Consider the following 19,218-nt stretch of genomic DNA (forward strand, 5'->3'; position numbering starts at 1 on the left):
TCTGATCTAAAGTTGCATTACTAAAAAAGAAAATTCAGTCAAACCTTATATCTGCAGTAATAATCCCAGTTAATGGGAGCGTTAGAGATCTAGCAGACTAGAAAAGGCCCTGAAGAGGTAAAAAGTGAGGTGTGTCGCCCCAACTTACCTGTCTTTGTGCCGAGGTGGCCAGCTGGATCTGGCAGAACTTCACTGCTTGGTCCAGAGCTACATCTTCATCAACCTGCAACAGACAGACAGACAGTAGCGGACGTTAGCACAGAACGGGATGCATCTTTAATCGCATTCTGCACCAGAGCCTGTGGGATTTCAGCGAAGCGTCACCTCCTGATCACTGGAAGAATAACAAGATGGCCTGCGTGGTGTAGAAAGTCAGCAGGATCAGCTGCAGAACCAGCTGCTTCATTAGCTACGCAGGTTTAAGCAGAGTTCATGTCCGGCTCCTACTCGGTTAAACCGTAGTGATGATTTTATTTGTCACTTCTGTTAAAATGACTCAAACAGAAATCAGTCTGTCTGCTCCAGGGGATGATTTTAGGGAGTTTTTCTTCACGAAACAAAACCCACACAGCTACATAATCTGGCATGAATGGGATACAACCTTAAAAAAAAATATATTTTCTGCACTTTTATCACGCAGGTTCATAATTAACCCGATTACACCCAGGAGCTTCATCTGCAGCAGAGCGGCACACATGGATGAAGCGTGGGTAAAACTGAGCCTCTGACATTCATAACCCGTCAAACTGAGACAGGTTTGACAGCGGAAGCTCTTTCTGCGTGGAGCAAAAGACACTGTGGGTGTTTTATTTTCTCACCTTTAGTAGGTGAAACAAAACAGAAGTATAAAACCAGCAGCATGGTATGAAGAAGAAGTTTATTTGTGCTCCTCTTGCACACAATTAAATAAATTAGCAGCACCTAGAGTTGTTAAATAAAACGTTGATAATAAAACAGTTGAGTTTGTAGATTTCTGAATTATTTGAATGTTAAAATAATGATACCTCGGACAAGCTTAATAGTTTTTCAAATGATGTTATATTATGCTGATTTATTTTGTTTTTATGTGGAAACTTATTTAACGAGCATCTGGGTTTCTGCTGAGAAAGCATTAAAGAAAATCAGCAGATTTAAATATAACTCCAAAAGTCAAACCCATTTAAAACATTCGAAAGAATTTAAAGACATTGGCAGTGTTTCATAGAGTCGTAAATTTTGTACTTAAAATGGTTCAAAAGTACTAAGATCTAAGTATAAGTTCAGACTGGAGATGATTCCAGAAGCCATGATGCTGAATTATTGTTTCCATCTCTCTGTCGGCAACCATTGCGATAATAAAACCAGTCAACTTCAGTTTTTGAACTCAATTTGCAAAGTGCATCATGAAGGAGAGCCCTTCATCCAGTAAAAACCTAGGTATTCATCATTAGCAACAAACTCAACTAGTCTGCCTTAGACAATAATCAGAGGTGTAAATTCTCAAAGCCTTAAATGCCAGAAAATCATTGCTTTCATTTTATCAACATTCAAACTAATTTCCGTTTCTAAACAGACTGAACTGTTAAAAACAGACTGTAAACACTCCAAAGAGCAACAATGCATTAAAAAAAATCATCCCTGTATAAAAAATATGAAAGGGCATTTTTTAAATTGTCACAAAAATTATTTATATAAATGGAAAATAAAAGTGGTCCCATGACAAAGCCCTGCAGAACTCCTTTTGTGATTTTTTTACAGGGTGTATTTTAGAGTAAAAGTGTCTAATGTTAAACGCCTTAAACACTTCAAACAATTAGGCAAGACAATTTTCGCAATTAAGGGCTAGAAGGTAATTTAAAAACTTTAAAGTGCAATAATTGTTTTCTGTAAATGAAATAGAATGGATTTAACTCTAAAAACACCTTTAGATGATCCTAAACTAGTTTTTCCAAAACTTTTAATTAATATACATCAATTGGAAATTGGTCTATAATTAATAAATATCGATAATCCGTCCCCCTTTGAACAGTAATGATATATAAACTGACTTAACTAGCTACTGGGAAGAGAATTCATTATTTCCATCTCACCAACACGGTTTTAATGGATAAGTTTAGGCTGGTTAAAACCTACTGTTTATAGACTGATTTTTGTACCTTCTTAAAAATTTTACAGCTGCATAAACTAGCGTCTGCAATTTATTTGTATAAAAGAAATAAGAGCTGAATACACCATACCTGCAGTCCATGTGATAAATATCAGTAAACATGTCAGAATATTGTTCAAATTTGCTATAATCATACAAGCTGTAGAAAAAAAAAAATAAGTTAAAGTTTCTTAAAATCTTATTTTATATTTTCCTTCAAATAAGCTGATCTACCAATGTTTAATCTGGGGCTCAGAATTAGATATTTAGATATTATGCACTTGCAATAAGGTAATCAGGTGTTTTTTTCTTATTTTGAATTTCAATCATCTTATTCCGTTGGTAAATTACCTAACTTACATACTTAAATCTAGGGAGAATATATTAATTTGAAAACAGGACTTAAATTTTTGTAATGCTATTAATAGCATGATTAACTAAGATTTACTGCTTTGTGATATGCATATTGCCCTGCTATAACTAGGGCTGCAACTAACGATTATTTTGCAAATCGTTTAATCTGTTGATTCATTTTCCAATTAATAATCAGATTGCCAAAGTTTGCTTAAAAAAGGCTTTACTAAATTAAACCAGGGGAAACCAAAACCATTGATTTAAGGATTTTTATGATGGATCATATTGACAAAGACTTTTTTTTTTTTATCTTAAATGCAAAATGTTCACATATTTTTTCACAATTATGATATATTTACTGCTGTAAGTGGGTTGCTCTGTCAGCTAAAGTCCTATTTTACAGCCTCTATACTCCATTTAAACGATCAGTTACTAAATTATTTGACACAATTAATCCGATTCATTATTGCAGCCCTAGATATAACTAAAAATCACTATTACTACTGCTTTATTCATACTTTTTTAACTTTATTTACAGTATAACTTGCTTTAACATTGGAAACCTGCCCCTGTCTTGCAGTTGTGACCCAGTTATTTTAGTGCATATATGTCAGGAGTACATTAAAAGCTATTTTTAGATGTAGTTTCCTGTCAAACAACTAGCAGCAAAGTGAGAAAAATCACAGAGGAGGGATTCACGTTTCAGAGTAAAAAGAAAAGCTTGTGGATGTTTGAAGAAGCCCCTGAAAACAGAGGAGGGAAAGTCCCTCTTCTTCTCATAGTAATTCTGTTAGCGGAGGGGTTTCCCAAAAGAGGACTCATATTCAGCGTGCGTGACTTGGCAAAATGAGTGAGAAGAGTACAGAACAGATATAGGACAGCTGTCATGTTCAGTTTACCTGCTTGATGAGCATATAGGTCTCAGACATTATCTTCTCGATGCGCCCCAGGTCGTAGGTCATGATTTTCTGCCCTTGCTGCCACACTCTGTAGGCATCAAGCAGCAGGGTTTTTCCAGACTCTACATCCTCTATAAGTTTCCTTTTCCTGTTTGGCTTCCGCTGCGAGGCCTGATCAGTCCCACCTGCCACTGCCGCCGCGGCTTTCGGCGCGGCCGCCTGCAGCTGCTGCTGCCGTGAACTGATGCTCAGCTCCTCCAGGGACAGCTCCGGCGCCCGGCTGATCTCAGCCGCCTTCTGCTGGGCTTCCAAGCCGCTGAGGCAGGCGATCTCAGTCCCCGTCTGGTTGCCCTGAGAGTCTGTGATGGTGGAAGGCTTCCTCCAGAGGGATGTTTCCATCTCCATTGGTTCATCCGGTCCTGCTTTGTTCCCTTCATTCCCAGAAGTTTCCACTTTCCCAGGGAAGCCCTCCTGAGCTACGCTCCCTTTATCTGTTGACAGCGGTGGTGAGGTTAGCTGAGGCTGCGAAGCTTCCCTAGGCCCGGTATCAGTGACACAGGCTCCTTCTGGAAGTCCAGGCCTCTTAGGCAGCGTATGTTTGCTGTCCTCCGAACTGGGCCTGTTGGATGTGTCTGTTGTGGTCATCTCCCCCATGGAGGGTGCAGGCGCTTTGTGGAGCTGCTCAGTCACCTGAAAGAAAGCAGAGGCTGTCAAAACATGAAGTAGCAGCATGCCAGACCCCGGGTCACCCGTGGCTGTCGGCGCATTTAGCACGCCGGCTTGTTCTTCCTTACCCCTGTGAGACTGCTTAGATTCTCCTCCAGGACTTTTACAGTTAGGAAAAATGCTCTCTTGGCCAAAACCTGCCGATCAACATCCCGTAAATATTTCCTTTGTGGAAAACGAGAGGAGATGTCAAGGAGCCAAAACATAAAAGCTAACACAAGCTGTATAAATCGTACAAAACGGCGTCCTTACTTTCCCTGGTCAGGGTTTTTGTGCAGCATGAAAGAGACTTTTAGGAGAGTGTTGTGATCCTTGAGCTGAGACAGCACCTCCAGCAAGAGGACGACGGATCGGTTCATATGAGACGCAAAACTTCCTGGGCGATCAATCTCATCCACTGGGATACGCCAGATTCCCTGGGGAGAAAAACAAAAAGCAGGATAGAAGGTTTAACGGTTAAAATTTGCGGTTTTGAATTCCTCTAATCTAATTTCAGGTATTCGGTTTGGAGTTCTGATAAAGAATTTCTGCATAAAGGGTCTACTTTCTGTGATTCATAGAGCTGTCAGCAGCATAGTACCTCAACAATCCTTACAAAGATGTTTAGTTAGAGAGAGAGAGACTGTCTTCGCTGCTGCAGCCTCTATTTTTCTGCATCATCTGACTTTTTGTATTGTTTTATTGTCATTACACTTTCACAAGTACAGAGCAACAAAATTAAGTCCAACACTTAAGTGTTGGCGTTAGAGTGAACGATCTTGCCTAAGGACCCACACTGGTACTGGTGAAGATTATTAGTCATCCAGGACATAGTCATTCCAAAAAAAGAAAATTTCCTAGTTTGAAGACGTTTCGCTTCCCATCCAGGGAGCTTTCTCAATTCAAAATGTCAGAAATAGTGTTGAGTTTGAGGTTTTATACAAAAGCCCAACAAAGCCTTTTTGTGTTTTTTTTCTTTTCAGAATTGAAACAGACCCGCACTGGCATCTCTTTCCCCCTAGCTGCAGTACGAACCCAGGCCTCCTGTTTGCAGGACAGCTCACTCTCCACTTGAGCTAGCCAGTCACTACAAATCATCTTTGCATTTAACCTATCCCCTTAGGGAGCAGTGGGGTGCCATTGTGGGGCACCAGGGGAGCAATCGGGGGTTAAGGGTCTTGCTCAGAGACCCAGAGTGGCAGTCTGTGGGAGTGGGGCTCAAACTCAGAACCTCTGGATTCCAAGCCCTATATCCTAACCAGTAAGCCGCCACTCCCCAAACCCAGTCTTTGCACTATGCACACATCATCCGGTTCAGATATCTTAAGCAGTTCTGGTAGGTTTTATTAACAAATCAACAGTCTTTACATTTCATGACCTTTGAAGGTTCTTTCCGCATTAATAACCTCAACCAAGGAATCATATCAAAACGGAGAGGAAACGCATAGCGTTCTCAACTTCCACCACAGATAAAAACATTGACATGAAGGAGGAGGACGTTTTTTAAAAATGTATTAAGTAATGTATTAAGTCCAATATGCGTTAGGAAAATGACTTCTGGTATTAAAATCCTGTGACATGAGATTATGTCTTATTGGATAAATTTTACAATGAGGCCATAACTTGAAAATTATGTACCAACATAGTACATTGTGCAGCTCTTACTGCAGTAATGCCCAACATAGAAACATCAAGTCTCCTTCCCTTTTTGATTGCTAGCATCTTGGTTGCTAAGATCTATATGCGTTGTGGATTTAAAAGGCAGGACCACTGTCTTTCCAACTGGCTCAATCATATCACTAGGCAGGAGGAGAGTGAATGCCCTGCAGCTGAAGAATAAAAGCCTGTCGATTATTGCATATTATCAAAAACAGGCATGAGCCTGTTACTGGTTTGTCGGGAATAAAAAAGTCCCAGGAAACTAATCGTCGCATAGCAAAGTTTTTGGCGTCAACTCAAACAATAAACACTTAAAGTTTTTATCTTTTACCAAGACAGTACATTACCCCAGGCAAATTAAACAGCCATAACTCAATGTTCCAGACACGGTTTAAATGTTGAACTCTGAAGAGCTCTTTGTATCACTGTATTTGAGACTGTTCCAAAGTTTATAAGTTCTGGATGGAAGTTGTGAATGTGGTAAAGTCAGGTTATTGAAGAAATCATACCAATGGATCCATATTCATTGACATTCAGATTTTTTTTTCTGTGATAGGCTCACATTTAAGAATATGAAGACTCTACTGAACATTGGTATTCTGGAGGACACAAGACCAAAACATGTCGACTTTCAATGGCTGAGTGGCTCACAATGAATGTGGCCTTGGGAAACAAAAAAAGCAACCTCTTAAGGCAAGGTTATCCTTGGAGCAATCCCCTTTCGATTTTAAATTGCAGTTTTCACGCCTCCTCCGACCAATCCTTTAGACAAAAAACAAAGAAAGTCGTGTTGCGCCAATGCCATTTTTTGGCCCAGATACCCAATACCTGGCTGTGCAGTATTGGCCGATACCATCTGTTTGAAATTGATGTGTGTGTGTATATATGAAGAACTGCATACTACTTGGATGTAGTATGATGATGAATCCAGTAGAACTTTTTATTGCCTATCTAGAATGGGGGACAATAGTTGAATAAACGTTTGGATCTCAAAGTGGTATCGGTACCCTATTTGTCAGTACTCGCTGATACAGATACCACCATTTTAGTACTGAATCGGGGCCCCGCCCGATACTGGTATCGGTGCAACACTAAAAGAAAGCCAACTGGAGTACTTCGTATTGTGAAACACTAATAATCACCCAACTATCACTTTTGAATAGTCATTATTTAAAGTTGAAATGTTTACTTTACTGTGAAAAATTATTCAACAATGAAGCCATGAGCCATCAAATTCTTACCTCTCAAGATTAATTTCACCCCTGCAATTATACTAAGCCCTCCCTAGGGGGCGCATCCCCCACTTTGGGAACAAACATCTTAGGGAAACTTGTCATGTTCCTGGAAATATCAGTGTGGGTGTATGTTGTAGCTTTTTTGTTTTGTTTTACGTGATATAATGGTGCAATGTTCTTTATTTTATGTGATGCGAAATAAAAAATTTTTAAAAAAGGAACAAATAAAAGCTCCCTCATCCTAAATGTATCCGATTTAAGTCTAGAAATATCACTAATATAAACACGTAATAGCTTGTAATGTGTATATTATATTTATAAAGTGATGTTTTTTGTATATATTATTGCAAACATTTTGTTAATGGAAATAAAAACTGATTTTTTTTCTCTTCACTTTTGGGGGCGGGGTTTCCTCTGGAATGGGGAGCAAAGATGCATTACTATTGGTCTGCTGGACTTTAGCATCATTTTTATTGGTCAATGTGTGTTTAAGAGGGAATGTTGTATTAGACTTAAAGTGAATAAAATGTAATCTGTAAAAACGCTGTTTAGGAAGAACGTTATTTCTAAAACAAAAACAGAAAAACTGAAATTTGAAACAAAGGAATCAAAAATATAAATCTGTAAAAAATATATATATATATAATTGACTCCATATGTATAGATATAGGACCGGGATTCTTACAGATGGTCCCATATTGCTAAAGAACTTCAGGTACAAACCGATTCAGGATAAACTGATATTTCTCATCAACATTAATGTGGACATCACTGTTTATTTTTAGCTAATTTATTTTATAGACAAACTGCTCAGTTACCCAACACTGGTTACTGTAAATCGTCTAAGGCCTTGGCATTTCAGACACATGGAAACAATTAACAGCAGGACATGGGGAAGAAAAAGGCGTTGAACTAGTGCAAGTGAAGCACACGCCTTTCAAAGAAGCCCTAATGAGGAGACGGAAAGGCTTCCGGAGAGATCGTGCGAACGAGTCGGTTCTGTAGCAGGTGGGAAGGAGGAATTGGGGGAAAGTTTCTCTCTATACAGGATAGCCAGCCTCATTAGTGCTCAGTTCTGTCCAAGACTTGTAACAAGTAAGCAGACAGGCTGCCAAGAACTGATGAGGGATATTTTCTGATGGAAGCGTTCTTTAGCAGAGAGCACATGTCCTCTCAGCAGGTACGCCGAGGTGGGCCGAGGCCTTCTGAAGCTGCTGACGTGAGTGCAGATGGCGCTCGGGCGGAGAACGGGCCACAGTCAGAAAGCATGTGGCCCACAGCTCAGTCACACTCTCAGGAAAAAAAATAAATAAGAAGAAGTGTGTGAAACAAAAACAGAGATGACAGAATCAGAATGGAGCCACACGAAGCAGGAGGCTGCGTCCGCTCCGGGCGGGAGCCCCAAACAGACAACTCCAGATTGTCAGATGACATTTTCAAAGCCAGTGGAGAGGAACACAACAAAGCCAAATCCTGGGAAGCGGGAAGGCCTCAGATCGGGTTATGTGAACAAAACTCAGAGCAGTTTCTGAGAAACGCCACAATCTTTTTTTTTTTACTTTCCTTTGAAAAATCCAGAGTGGATCCCGAGTTCAAATGGAAATATTACAGCTGTAACTATAAGCTCTGAGCTCCTTTCAGACAGATGCCTAGAAGAGTATGGGACTAATGGACGTCTGATCAGAAGGGCTGTTACTGCAACATGATGGGATCAAGCGGAGCTTCAGGAAGGTTTTTACCCTTTCTGTGCAAAATGTATGAAAAGCTTCCAACAAGAGAGGAGCCAGCCCCATGGAGGCAGGAAAGACCCGTCAACCTGTTCCTCATCAGAGGACCATCCAATGACAGCAGAGCCATGGCTTTACACAGATTATGGAGCAAACCAACAGCTAAAGCAGATTTGTAAGACTTTACTGCAATTATGTTAAGCCCCTCCCCCCACAATAGTAAAAAAAAAAAAGAACTATGACAGCTTTGGCACAGTTAAAACAACAAGATTTAGAGTAAATGGTGGAAAACACCAGACCGTTACAATAAACATGAACATGTGGAGCTGCTGCCTTATTAGCTACAGATAAAAGGAAAAAAATCCAGCCAGTTTCCTATTGGTGAATGACTAGCAACACTCTTCAATGTGGTAGCTAGTAGGGATGCACGATATTGGGATTTTGGCCGATATCCGATATGCCGATATTTTAAAACAAATGTTGCTGATAACCGATATCGATACTGATGTTAAAGCTGGACAAAAATAAGTAGTCATTGAAAATAGCAGTTTTATTATCCATTTCTGACACTTTGAAAAATAATATACTCAAATATATTTTCATATGCTGATATCAAATTGATTTTTAAAAACGCGGTATCGATCTATTTTACTTTCAAAATCTGGTGAAATTTCATCGTTCTGTTACAAACTCTGGTGATATTTTGCAAATTCTTGTGAGATTTTGTAAGTAAAATAGATAGATACCGCGTCAATATATCAACATATAAAAATATGGCAACATTTGGTGAATTTTCGGGGGATTTCGTAGCATAACGATGACGTATAGCAATATTTCATTAGTAAAAGAGATTGATATGGTGTTTTTAAATGGCAATATATCAGCATATGAAGATATTGGGATATTTTAATGTATCAATATTTTTTCCCTCGTCTTTAGAAGTTTTTAAGTCTGTAAAAAAGAAGTTTTTGAGGAAGAAGTAGTATTGTTTTTTTTTTTTGACTTTAGAAACTCAGAAGCTGATCAAATATCGGGTTAAATATCGGTGGGGTGGCCGATTATATCGTGCATCCCTAGTAGCTAGTTTTATTATCAGCAGTAGAGCAGATATAAGGAAGCTGCTCTACAGGATGCCGGGACACGTCTGGAGTTCATTCATGCTGGAAGAGAGAGAGGGCGCTTATCGTAATAAGTTTCTAGTCATGATTAGAATTATATCGTCTAAACCAGGCATCCCCAAAGTCGGTCCTCCAAGGCCGCTGTCCTGCAGGTTTTAGAGGTTTCCCTGCTCCAGCACAGCTGATTTTAATTGAAAACTGATTAACAGGCTTTTACCCCAATGCAATGATCAGAATCAGCTGTGCTAAAGCAGGGAAATCCTTCCGTAAAAATTCAAAAAAATTCAAAAAATATCCACTGGACTTGGTTTTCAAGATTTGAAGACGTTTCGCCACCTCTCCAGGAAGCTTTCTCAATTCAAATGAGCAAGGGAAGCAGGGAAACCTCCAAAACCTGCAGGGCAGCGGCCCTCGAGGACCGACGTCGGGGATGCCTGGTCTAAAAAAATAGACTTAAATCAATCATGATTAAAAACTTCAGAATTGTCAGAAATTTATTTTAAATATGTTTCTCCCATTGAGGCATTGGCAAGACATTCAGATAAGACATTTCATCACAGCCCTGCGTGTCCCGAGCCCATAGCATCATAAATGACCCCTCACACCCCCAACATGGACTGTTCTAACTGCTGCCCTCTGGGAAGAGACTATATATATAACAATATTTATTACTTTTTTTTAAGGCTGCAGGTTAAAAAAAGAAATTGTCTAGAGCTGTTTTAAACAAATTTTTTTGCATACAAAATGACAAAATAAATCTGTCTAAGGTAGGGTTGTCAAAAGTATCGATACTCAAAAAAGTATCGATACCGAAACGTTGTATCCGGATACAATACTCATTTTCAAAAGTATCGATACAGTGCCACCACCAGTGGCACCTAAACAGTCATTCATCTTATGCGCAGATTAGAGGACAATGCACTTTCTGAACACTGTGTGATTGAATAATTCTGTGCACTTTTCAGTTTCAGACTTTTTCTGTAACAGGTGCAGCTGCTGAGAATTTTTGTTTTTTAACCGGTTTGGCTAGTGTCATTGTTATGTGTGCAAAGCATAGCCAAGGAAGGAACACTTCATTTTAATTTTAAGTTTTTTATCAAGCTTGCTTAATATTGTGCACAGCATACAACCTCAAAATGTTGTTTATTGTATTTATCTATTTATTGTATTTTGTTTATTAATGAAAACATTTCTGTAGAATTTTGGAGTCTTTGTTTTTATTCTTGTGGTATCGAAAAGGGTATCGAGTATCGAATATTTTACTTAGTATCGGTATCGAGTTGAAAAGTTTAGTATTGTGACAACCCTAGTCTAAGGCATTGACGAATTTAAAGGATACGATTAAATGAGGTTATTATGCGATACTACAAATAAATCATATAATTTAACTTGTGTCCTGAAGAAGCTGATTTTAAATAAGTATGCGCAGTGATACAGTTACCCAAGAAAGACTGAAGTAGAAACGCTTTTTTAAACTTCACTTTTATCGTTATGATCAAATCATCTAATATCCTGATAAGATAAGCCCTTCATTGTTGCTATATTTAGCGACTTTTTCCCTCTGTTGCTGAAAACGTGAAAGCACCCTCCTCTGATTTTACCATCTTCAGAGAGCAGTGAGTGCTGCTGCGAGCCCCTCCCTCCCACAAAGCCTGACAGCCAATCAAAACTCAGCAGCAAACTCTGCCTTCAGCCACAAAGAGTCTTTGTTTCCCAGTTGAAAATGGAGTCAAATAAATACAAAGTTTTTAATAATCCCCCCTGGATTAAAAATAGGGATGTAAATTTTAATATATAATGTTATTTCTTTTAAAACAGTTTGGCTAAAATAGATCCTCCCTGTATTTAATTGATAAACAGCCTCATCCACTGTGCACATAACTGTCTTTAAGTTAGGTTTGGTAACGTAAGAAAAATCATTAATAAAGTTTCAATTTAGGCAAAATATCATTAAACATACACTGGAAAAATAATCTAGAAATAAGTAAAAATGTCTTAAGTTAAGTGTATTTACCCTGTTATGAGTATTTTTACTCTTAAAATAAGATATTTAGATAAAATGCACTTGAAATAAGACAATGCAATTGTCTTTTCTTATTTTAAATGTAAATTGTCTTGTTCCATTAGCAAAATGTCTCTTTTACCTCCTCAATTCAAGAACAAATGCACTTATTTTAAGAAAAACTGACTTATCTAGATTTAGTTTATTTCTAGAGTATGTATCCCTTTATGTCTAGCTGGTGTTGATCTTTGTCTCTCCGACAGCTGAAGCAAAGCTTAACCAGATATGCAAATTAGGCAATGGCGTCTTCTGGTGACTTTTAGGAGCCAATAGCGACTTTCCTTACTGAAGAATTAGCCCCATTTACACTACCATCTGAAAACTGATCCGTCCCAACATTGGATCAGTTAACCGTGCCAATCTCGGTTCCTTACGACCATTTAGACATCATGCTAGCGCGGTTCGATGCCTCCTAGTGGCGATCTACGGTACCACTGCTCTCTATAGGGAAACACACAAATCAACATGGCGGCGCCCGTAACATTCAGGAAGTTTGCAGAGAGTCAGGCATTTAATGAAGGCCTTTGGCGAATTTACTTGACAGAGTCGGCTTTTGGGAAGCGGACACGACAAACGATAGTCTAATCAGGGCTTACAGACGCAGGAAACGACGACAGACGTTGACGTTCATCACACTACTAAGCAGAATCCTCACTGGAAATCATGTGGCACGGTATGGAAGCTAGTATTTTTTACAAATGTCTGAAATTTCATGATTACGGAGGCTGACTGTAAGGAAATTATGCGGTCTGCTCATGTTCTCTTTGTTATCTGAGAACCGAGCCTGAACTGAACCACGCTGAGCCCTACTGATGAACTAGTACCAGGTTAACGCGGTTCGGTTGTGTTTGGCACGGTCCGGTTCAATTCTGCGTACCATTTACAATCAACAGTTATCGCTGTTATCATGCTCAGACCAGTCTTGGCATGGTTTCAAAAAGGGAAGTGGAAACGGGGCTATTGGCAACACATTTTTAAGCAGATAACCTGAGCACTAAACATGACATTCTCCTTTAAAGGACCACAATAGCTAAAAGGTTGAATATTTGCCAGCATGTCGTATGTTAAATCGTCACAAATAAGCTCTGCATATTAATAGTTTAGACAGATGATGGACTTTAACTGCTCTGAATGGACGTTAACCCTAAACCTTTCTAATATCATCCATCCTTCTTCTCTACGCTAGGCAACTTTCAATAATGCTAGTTGTGCTAATAGCTCATTAAGATGATTTTAAATATAAACTCAGCAACTTCTTTCTCACCCAGGAGGTGATTTGAATAATGAATGATCATGGCAGGAAAGACGGAAACATCATCAATGCTGTTTTTCAGATTTATCTTAACAGTTAATAAACAGAAACCTGAATCAACTCAAATCTGTATCAGTGGGTTTAACAGAAAAATCAGCCTTAAAACTGATGCAAAACATCTGTTGGATTCATTGAATCAAACACCAGGACTGAATTTAGAGGAAATATAAATTTTTTCTTTCAAGATGATCAACATAAAGTTAACTGGAAAAAAAGCCTTAAAAGCCAAAGCATCTGGAGGCGAATCCACAACCCTTCATCCAACCCACTTCTAATCATGTCTCTACATGCCGCCTGATGACAAGAGGAGCTTAGGGAGAAAGTTGCACAAACTGTTCTGTACGTTCGCCTGAGAGCTCGTCAGGGAACAGGCAGCCATGGTAGCCGACCACTGCAGCAGAGGTAGTCACGAGAAAATTTACAAAAGCTTTTTCCAACTTTCAAACAGAGAAAGGTTTATGATGAAGCTCCAGAAGCGAAGAAAACAATCTTCTCCAAACAGCTCTGTGTGCTTTAAAAAAAACAAATTATGTTTTTTGCCTTTTAAGTCACGAGAAAAGCAGTAAAGCAACTCACCATCACCAACTAAAGCTACTCCACAGCGATTGTGCTAGTACTCCTTTTGGACAGTTTCCTGCTAGTTGTCAGCAGAACCTGCAGCCCAGGCTGCGCCTCCACCCTGAAGAAAAAACAAACCCAGAGAGGCTGGCGCTCTAAGAGCCAGTGGCGGGTTGCGTTTGGGTGCTGGATCTTGGAGCTGGTGAGGAGAAGAGGGAAGCACAGCTGCACATGGCCGAGCAGGAATAGAAGAGGAGAATGGCAGCTGGCTTGGCAGGACGAGAAACAGCGCCGGCGTCAGGGGCAACGAGCCCAGGATGCTGCTGACAGTCAAGCTGACTCGATCCTCTCCTGGTTTCAAACCCAGCCATCTCAAAACAAAAACGCCCACGCACTTTAGCTGCGCTCTACCCTGACCCCCAGCTCACTGGAGCTCTCTCTCCCCCCTCCTCCTCCTCCTTTTCTTCCTCTCCCACTATATAGAGCGTGAGGGCCAATCACAGTGGGCCTCTTCCAGCCAATCGGAACCTGGAGGAGAAAAGCCCTCCCATTAGTGTACACCCACATAATACACACACAAACAGGGGAGTGACAGAAAGAGAGAGTGACGAGGGAAAAAGAACGAAGAGTGGAGGGAAAAAAACCCAAACTATGGGTGGGGTTGAGCGTGAGCAACCTGTAGACCGAGCAACAGGAAGAAGAAGAACAGAAGCTCCTCTGAGCTTCTTCATCAGTGTGATAAGAGGAAAACAGAGAAAGATCACAATCAAAACGCTCCTAAAAACATATATTAAAAGAAAAACCTTGTTGGAGTGTGCAGGACAGCGCTGCCTGAACTCTGGTTCCTCTTTCAGCTGTGCTCGTGCCGCGTCAGCTGGCAAGCAAGCAAACACACACGGAGTAAACACACCTTGTTTTTTTCCTGCTTCCTGTTGTGTCGGTGAAAGAACAACTCCCCACCAGCTAAACGGAGTAAAAGGAGGCAAAGGAATGCATGCCGACAGCCGAGGGGGGGTGGAATAAAGAACTGCCAACATGCAAATCCAAAATATCAACTTCCAGCATGTAGATTCACTGAATCTTTATAACAACAACAAACCAAAACAATGGTCTGCTGAGTAAGGCTCCACCTCCAGAACGCTGCACAGCTGAACACACACATTTTTGAGTTGCACATCAAACCACAGCAAGTAACAGAAGTGGAACTGCCACCACCCCCCCTCCTCCGGGGACGGGCCCCGACTCGTGCAACAGGACTCAGGGGCCTCAGTTCCTTTTAAGCACAGCAGGAAACTGCTTCTGATCGCTAACCATGAAATGACTGGGGTGCAACAGGGACGTCCATTTTTTCTGAGTGGGAGGAAGAATATGTACAAGATGTAAGCATGTGTGCGGCGTGGAAGGAGAGGTAGAACCGCACCTGGGAGCAACTCCAGCGTCTTCCCAGGCAGCTGGGTTCGCCACCGGCTGAAACGCAGAATCAAATTCAACAAAGCGTTCTAGAAACGCTGGGGGACGACTAACGCAACCAGAGAATAATATGCAAATCTGCACAACCAATACAACTGAACAACGCCACTAACATCTGATTGAGAAATAAAAAGTAACCCTAATATTGACTTTTTTAACCTTTGCATGATTTTATGCTACTCTTTCTGCCATGCACACGTAATGCAACCCTAACAAGTTTAAATCTGCAACCATAACATTAGTTATAAGATTATTGGTCAAATAAAAGTGGGCTAGTTCTAGAAATCCCTCATAAATAATGCAGCACAGCCTGATTTGGATCATTTTGTTGCAGCACTATGTGGGTTACTTTATGAAGGCTGCAGTAAATGCAAACGCAGCCAAACCATCAAGGCGACGCGGGGCATCATAACCTACATTAGCAATAAATTAGTAAATCTATCCGTAAAAAAAAATAGTCGCGTTTAATTAAGAATAACCACATGGGAAATAAGAAGGGCAGTGTTTTAGTTAACTTTGAAGTTTTTAAATGTTCAAAAATGATCCATTAGTGAAGCGAGGTTTTTTTTTTTCGCCTGCGTCGCCACAACTGTAGCCCAGAGGGGACAAATAAACAACATCAAAGGGGTCTATTGCGTCTACTGTGGCTCTGGTATTTTAAGCAAAAGGGGAAAAGTTGTAAAATGATTTTTATGTGTCCTGCACAGTGCAGCTTTCTCCCATTCATGAGCTTCTTTTTTAGCTTCTTTCTGATATTTAAAAAGTAGATACATCGGCTGGCAAACATTTTGGATCGATATTTGCTGTCGTTTTTCATATATCAAACGACACGTGCACAAATTCTTTGAGTAATTAATGCATTTATGGAGTGAATTTGGTTCCATTATTGTAGAAAGCAATTAAGATATTTTATAAATAGAAATTTGAGGGGAAAAAAACCCGCAAAAAATGCAATCCAGGAATAAAAAAAAAATAAAAAATACTTTTCATATTTTATTTTGTTAATTAGATTTTTTTCCGGACTAAGTTCTGCAAAATGCATTCATTCAAATAGTATTTTGCAGATATCCAACACAAAATCTCGCTCTTGACCAATAAAAATGTTGCTGCTAACGTCCAGCAGAAAAATAGAAAAACATCATGTCTCCTCACCTTAGAGGAAAGCCCTAAAGAAGTGAAGAGCGTGTGATCAGTGAAATGCAATTTGAAAAGAATTTAATGTATAAAAGTAAATATGTAAAAAGGGAAATATAGAATATTATTTAAAACAAAAAAGTTCATTTATTAACTGTAAAGTGCCTTGAGATGACATGTGTTGTGAATTAGAGCTATATAAACAAACTGAATTGAAATTTAATTGAATTTATTCATTTATATATATATAAAAAAAAAAAAATTCAGTACATTTGAAAAAAAAATGAAATCTAACAAAAGTCAGAGTAACTAAAAAGTATTTTTGGATAAGTTTTTCATTGTTTCATTTCCGGATTTCATTTTTTTCTTTTTTTAAACTTGCAATAATAAAATGTGTTCTTTGTTTACAACAATAATTGAACAACATTCCCTCCATAAATCTGTTTTTTTAAGATCTAAACCAACCATCTGAGGTCATCATAACCAGATTTTAAAATAATTTAAACATGTTATAATTTGCTTTACTTTGAAAAGCCAACACCGCGGGCTCCTGTATGTCTTGCTGGGAAGTCGGTTTGTGTTTGAGGCTACCTGGTGGCTCCAACGCGCTGCTCTGGCGACAGTGTTGACAGTTCAGCAACTTTGTCTCCATATTTGCAGACTTTTCTGACCCTTCTAGAAACTTGTTTTTATTTATAGATTTCTTTTTACTTATTTAAATGGATAAAAGAAAATCTAGTGGCTTTCCTCTGGATTGTTGGAGAGTTTAGGAAACAAATTAAACATCTTTCTGTTTTCTAGAAAAGAGTTGACCTGATTTTATATAACCATTTTAAAGGGCTGCAAAAAAATTGGTCAAACTGGTTCTAGAAACTCTGATTCTGTGATATCTGCACAGAGCTATCAGAACAGAGGATGTGTTGGATTTCAGTTAAAACAAATATGTGTGTGTTTATTTGGCTGGGACAGAGGGTTTGGTTGTCAGAGGACAGCAAAGCTCAAACAGTTGGCGAGCCACGGCGGCAGGTTTGCATCCAGAAGGAGCTCTTCGGGAACCCAGCGGGAGCCAGAACGCTGCAGAGCTCTTCTCCAGCTCAGACCTGGCCAACATCACACACACAGCCTGACACCAGAAGCTTCTATGGACTCCACAGCCCCCAGATTCACCTGTTTCACAGTGAATGTTCACTACTGAAGCGAACCAGGAGGGGAATGACAAAATAATCTATAGAAACCGACACACAGAGCAATGTTCTACAAACACTACTACAGCTCCAGTAACTCAACATTAGTTGTGCTGTTTTGAAAGGCAGATATTTTAACAGTGTCCTGGTGTAATGCACCAAATAAAAGAGTGTTTGTTATTTGAAGCTTGGGTCATTTCAGTGGGGAGGAGCTAAACACTGATAGGTCACATGGTTGAGTTCAGTAGTCCCACACTGAAAAGAAAAGTCTAAATAAGTAATTTTTTCTTATTTTTTTTTTGCTGTTCCAACCGTTGCATTTCCGAATTCTCCCGCCTGACTTTACACGAGTGAATAAAGTGAATGTGATTGGTCGATTATCAACAGAGCGGGATTGTTGTGGCAGAAGCAAGTTTGGTTGTGGCCGGTTTGTCGGAAACATCTTGCTAAGCAGTTAGCAACTTAGCGCTAGTAGGTTCCCAATGGGAAATTCCATTGGGACCAAGTAGCACTAAATTGGTGACTTAGAAACGACGCTGTCAAGGAACGCTATGGACAGAGGAAACATGCAAGAGGAGGAGAGTTTAGTGTCGGAGGTCGTGGATGAGTCTCCTCCGTCATCCATTTTTTATTTAGACGAGGAAAGCGGGGACGAAGATGTTGTGGAAGAGGACGCCAGGGCGGCAGAAGCTTGGTTTGGTGTAGAAGGCTTCCAGCCGTACATGTTTGAGCCCTTGCCTCGCAACGCTGCCAGTTCTGTTAGCTCTACGCCTGCTGAAGACACAGATGTCCATCCCCGTGAACACTGGGACGGAACTCAATGGGAAAGGAAAGGATTCTTATTTCTTATTTCAACGGTTGAGTATATTAGCTGCTACATATGAAGATGATAGATGACCGATGATATGATTGGCCGAATTTAGGTGTACAAGCTGATGCATAACTAACTGGCCTGCATAAGATAACGAAAAAAAAACAAAAAACATAGATTTTAAGACAGGATTTTTTTTTTTTTATAGAAATGTTCTAAATTTTGGGACAATATCATCTGATAAAGAGTACATTTATATACATGTTTAAGCCGGAATGATTTGACATTTACACATGATTTCCCTAGGACTTTAAAATAAGGGCATTTTGTCTGGAATTGAGGAGGTAAGTGACACACTTTGCCAATGGTACAAGATGATTTACATTCAAAATAAGAAATAATAATGGCATTTTCTTATTTCAAGTGCATATTATCTAATTATCTTTTTTTTTAAGAGTAAAAGCACTCATTCCATTGGCAAATTATCTTATTTACCACCTGGAATTAAGGCTAAATAAACTTTATTTAAGAAATGTTGACTTATTTCTAGATTCTTTTTGTAGTGCAACATTTTTTTTGGTGGGCTTGACTTGGATTAAAAAGAAGCTTTCATTCCTCCCTCTGATTGAACTCTCAGAAAGTTTAAAAAAAAGTCAACCATTGAACCATATTCTAACAACGCAGACCTTCAGCAAGCATCAAACTTATTCTGAATTCCTACAGTTAAAACTCTCACATGATCTGGATCATCAACAGAGTTTAACAGATTTTTTTCCTTTGCAATGCATGTGGCAGAAGTTGAGGCCCAGAAGTGTATTACAGTCCGCAAACATCCCAGCAGGGGGTACAACGTCGAGTAAAATGA

General features: G+C 39.5%; 1 protein-coding gene across 1 annotated transcript in view; it reads right to left on the bottom strand.

Annotated features, from left to right (window-relative positions):
- Window positions 1-19,218, bottom strand: part of cabin1 (calcineurin binding protein 1) — a 76,777-nt gene that overhangs the window by 15,004 nt on the left and 42,555 nt on the right. Inside the window, exons 32-35 of the mRNA XM_038296626.1 lie at window positions 4,357-4,520; window positions 4,173-4,269; window positions 3,379-4,068; window positions 149-223 (exon numbers count right to left, since the gene is read on the bottom strand). Coding sequence (XP_038152554.1) covers window positions 149-223; window positions 3,379-4,068; window positions 4,173-4,269; window positions 4,357-4,520 — 1,026 coding nt within the window. The remainder of the gene's footprint in view (window positions 1-148; window positions 224-3,378; window positions 4,069-4,172; window positions 4,270-4,356; window positions 4,521-19,218) is intronic.

Source organism: Cyprinodon tularosa, unplaced genomic scaffold, assembly GCF_016077235.1.
Source record: "Cyprinodon tularosa strain WSP-4 unplaced genomic scaffold, ASM1607723v1 ctg373, whole genome shotgun sequence".
NCBI classification, from domain to species: Eukaryota; Metazoa; Chordata; class Actinopteri; order Cyprinodontiformes; family Cyprinodontidae; genus Cyprinodon; species Cyprinodon tularosa.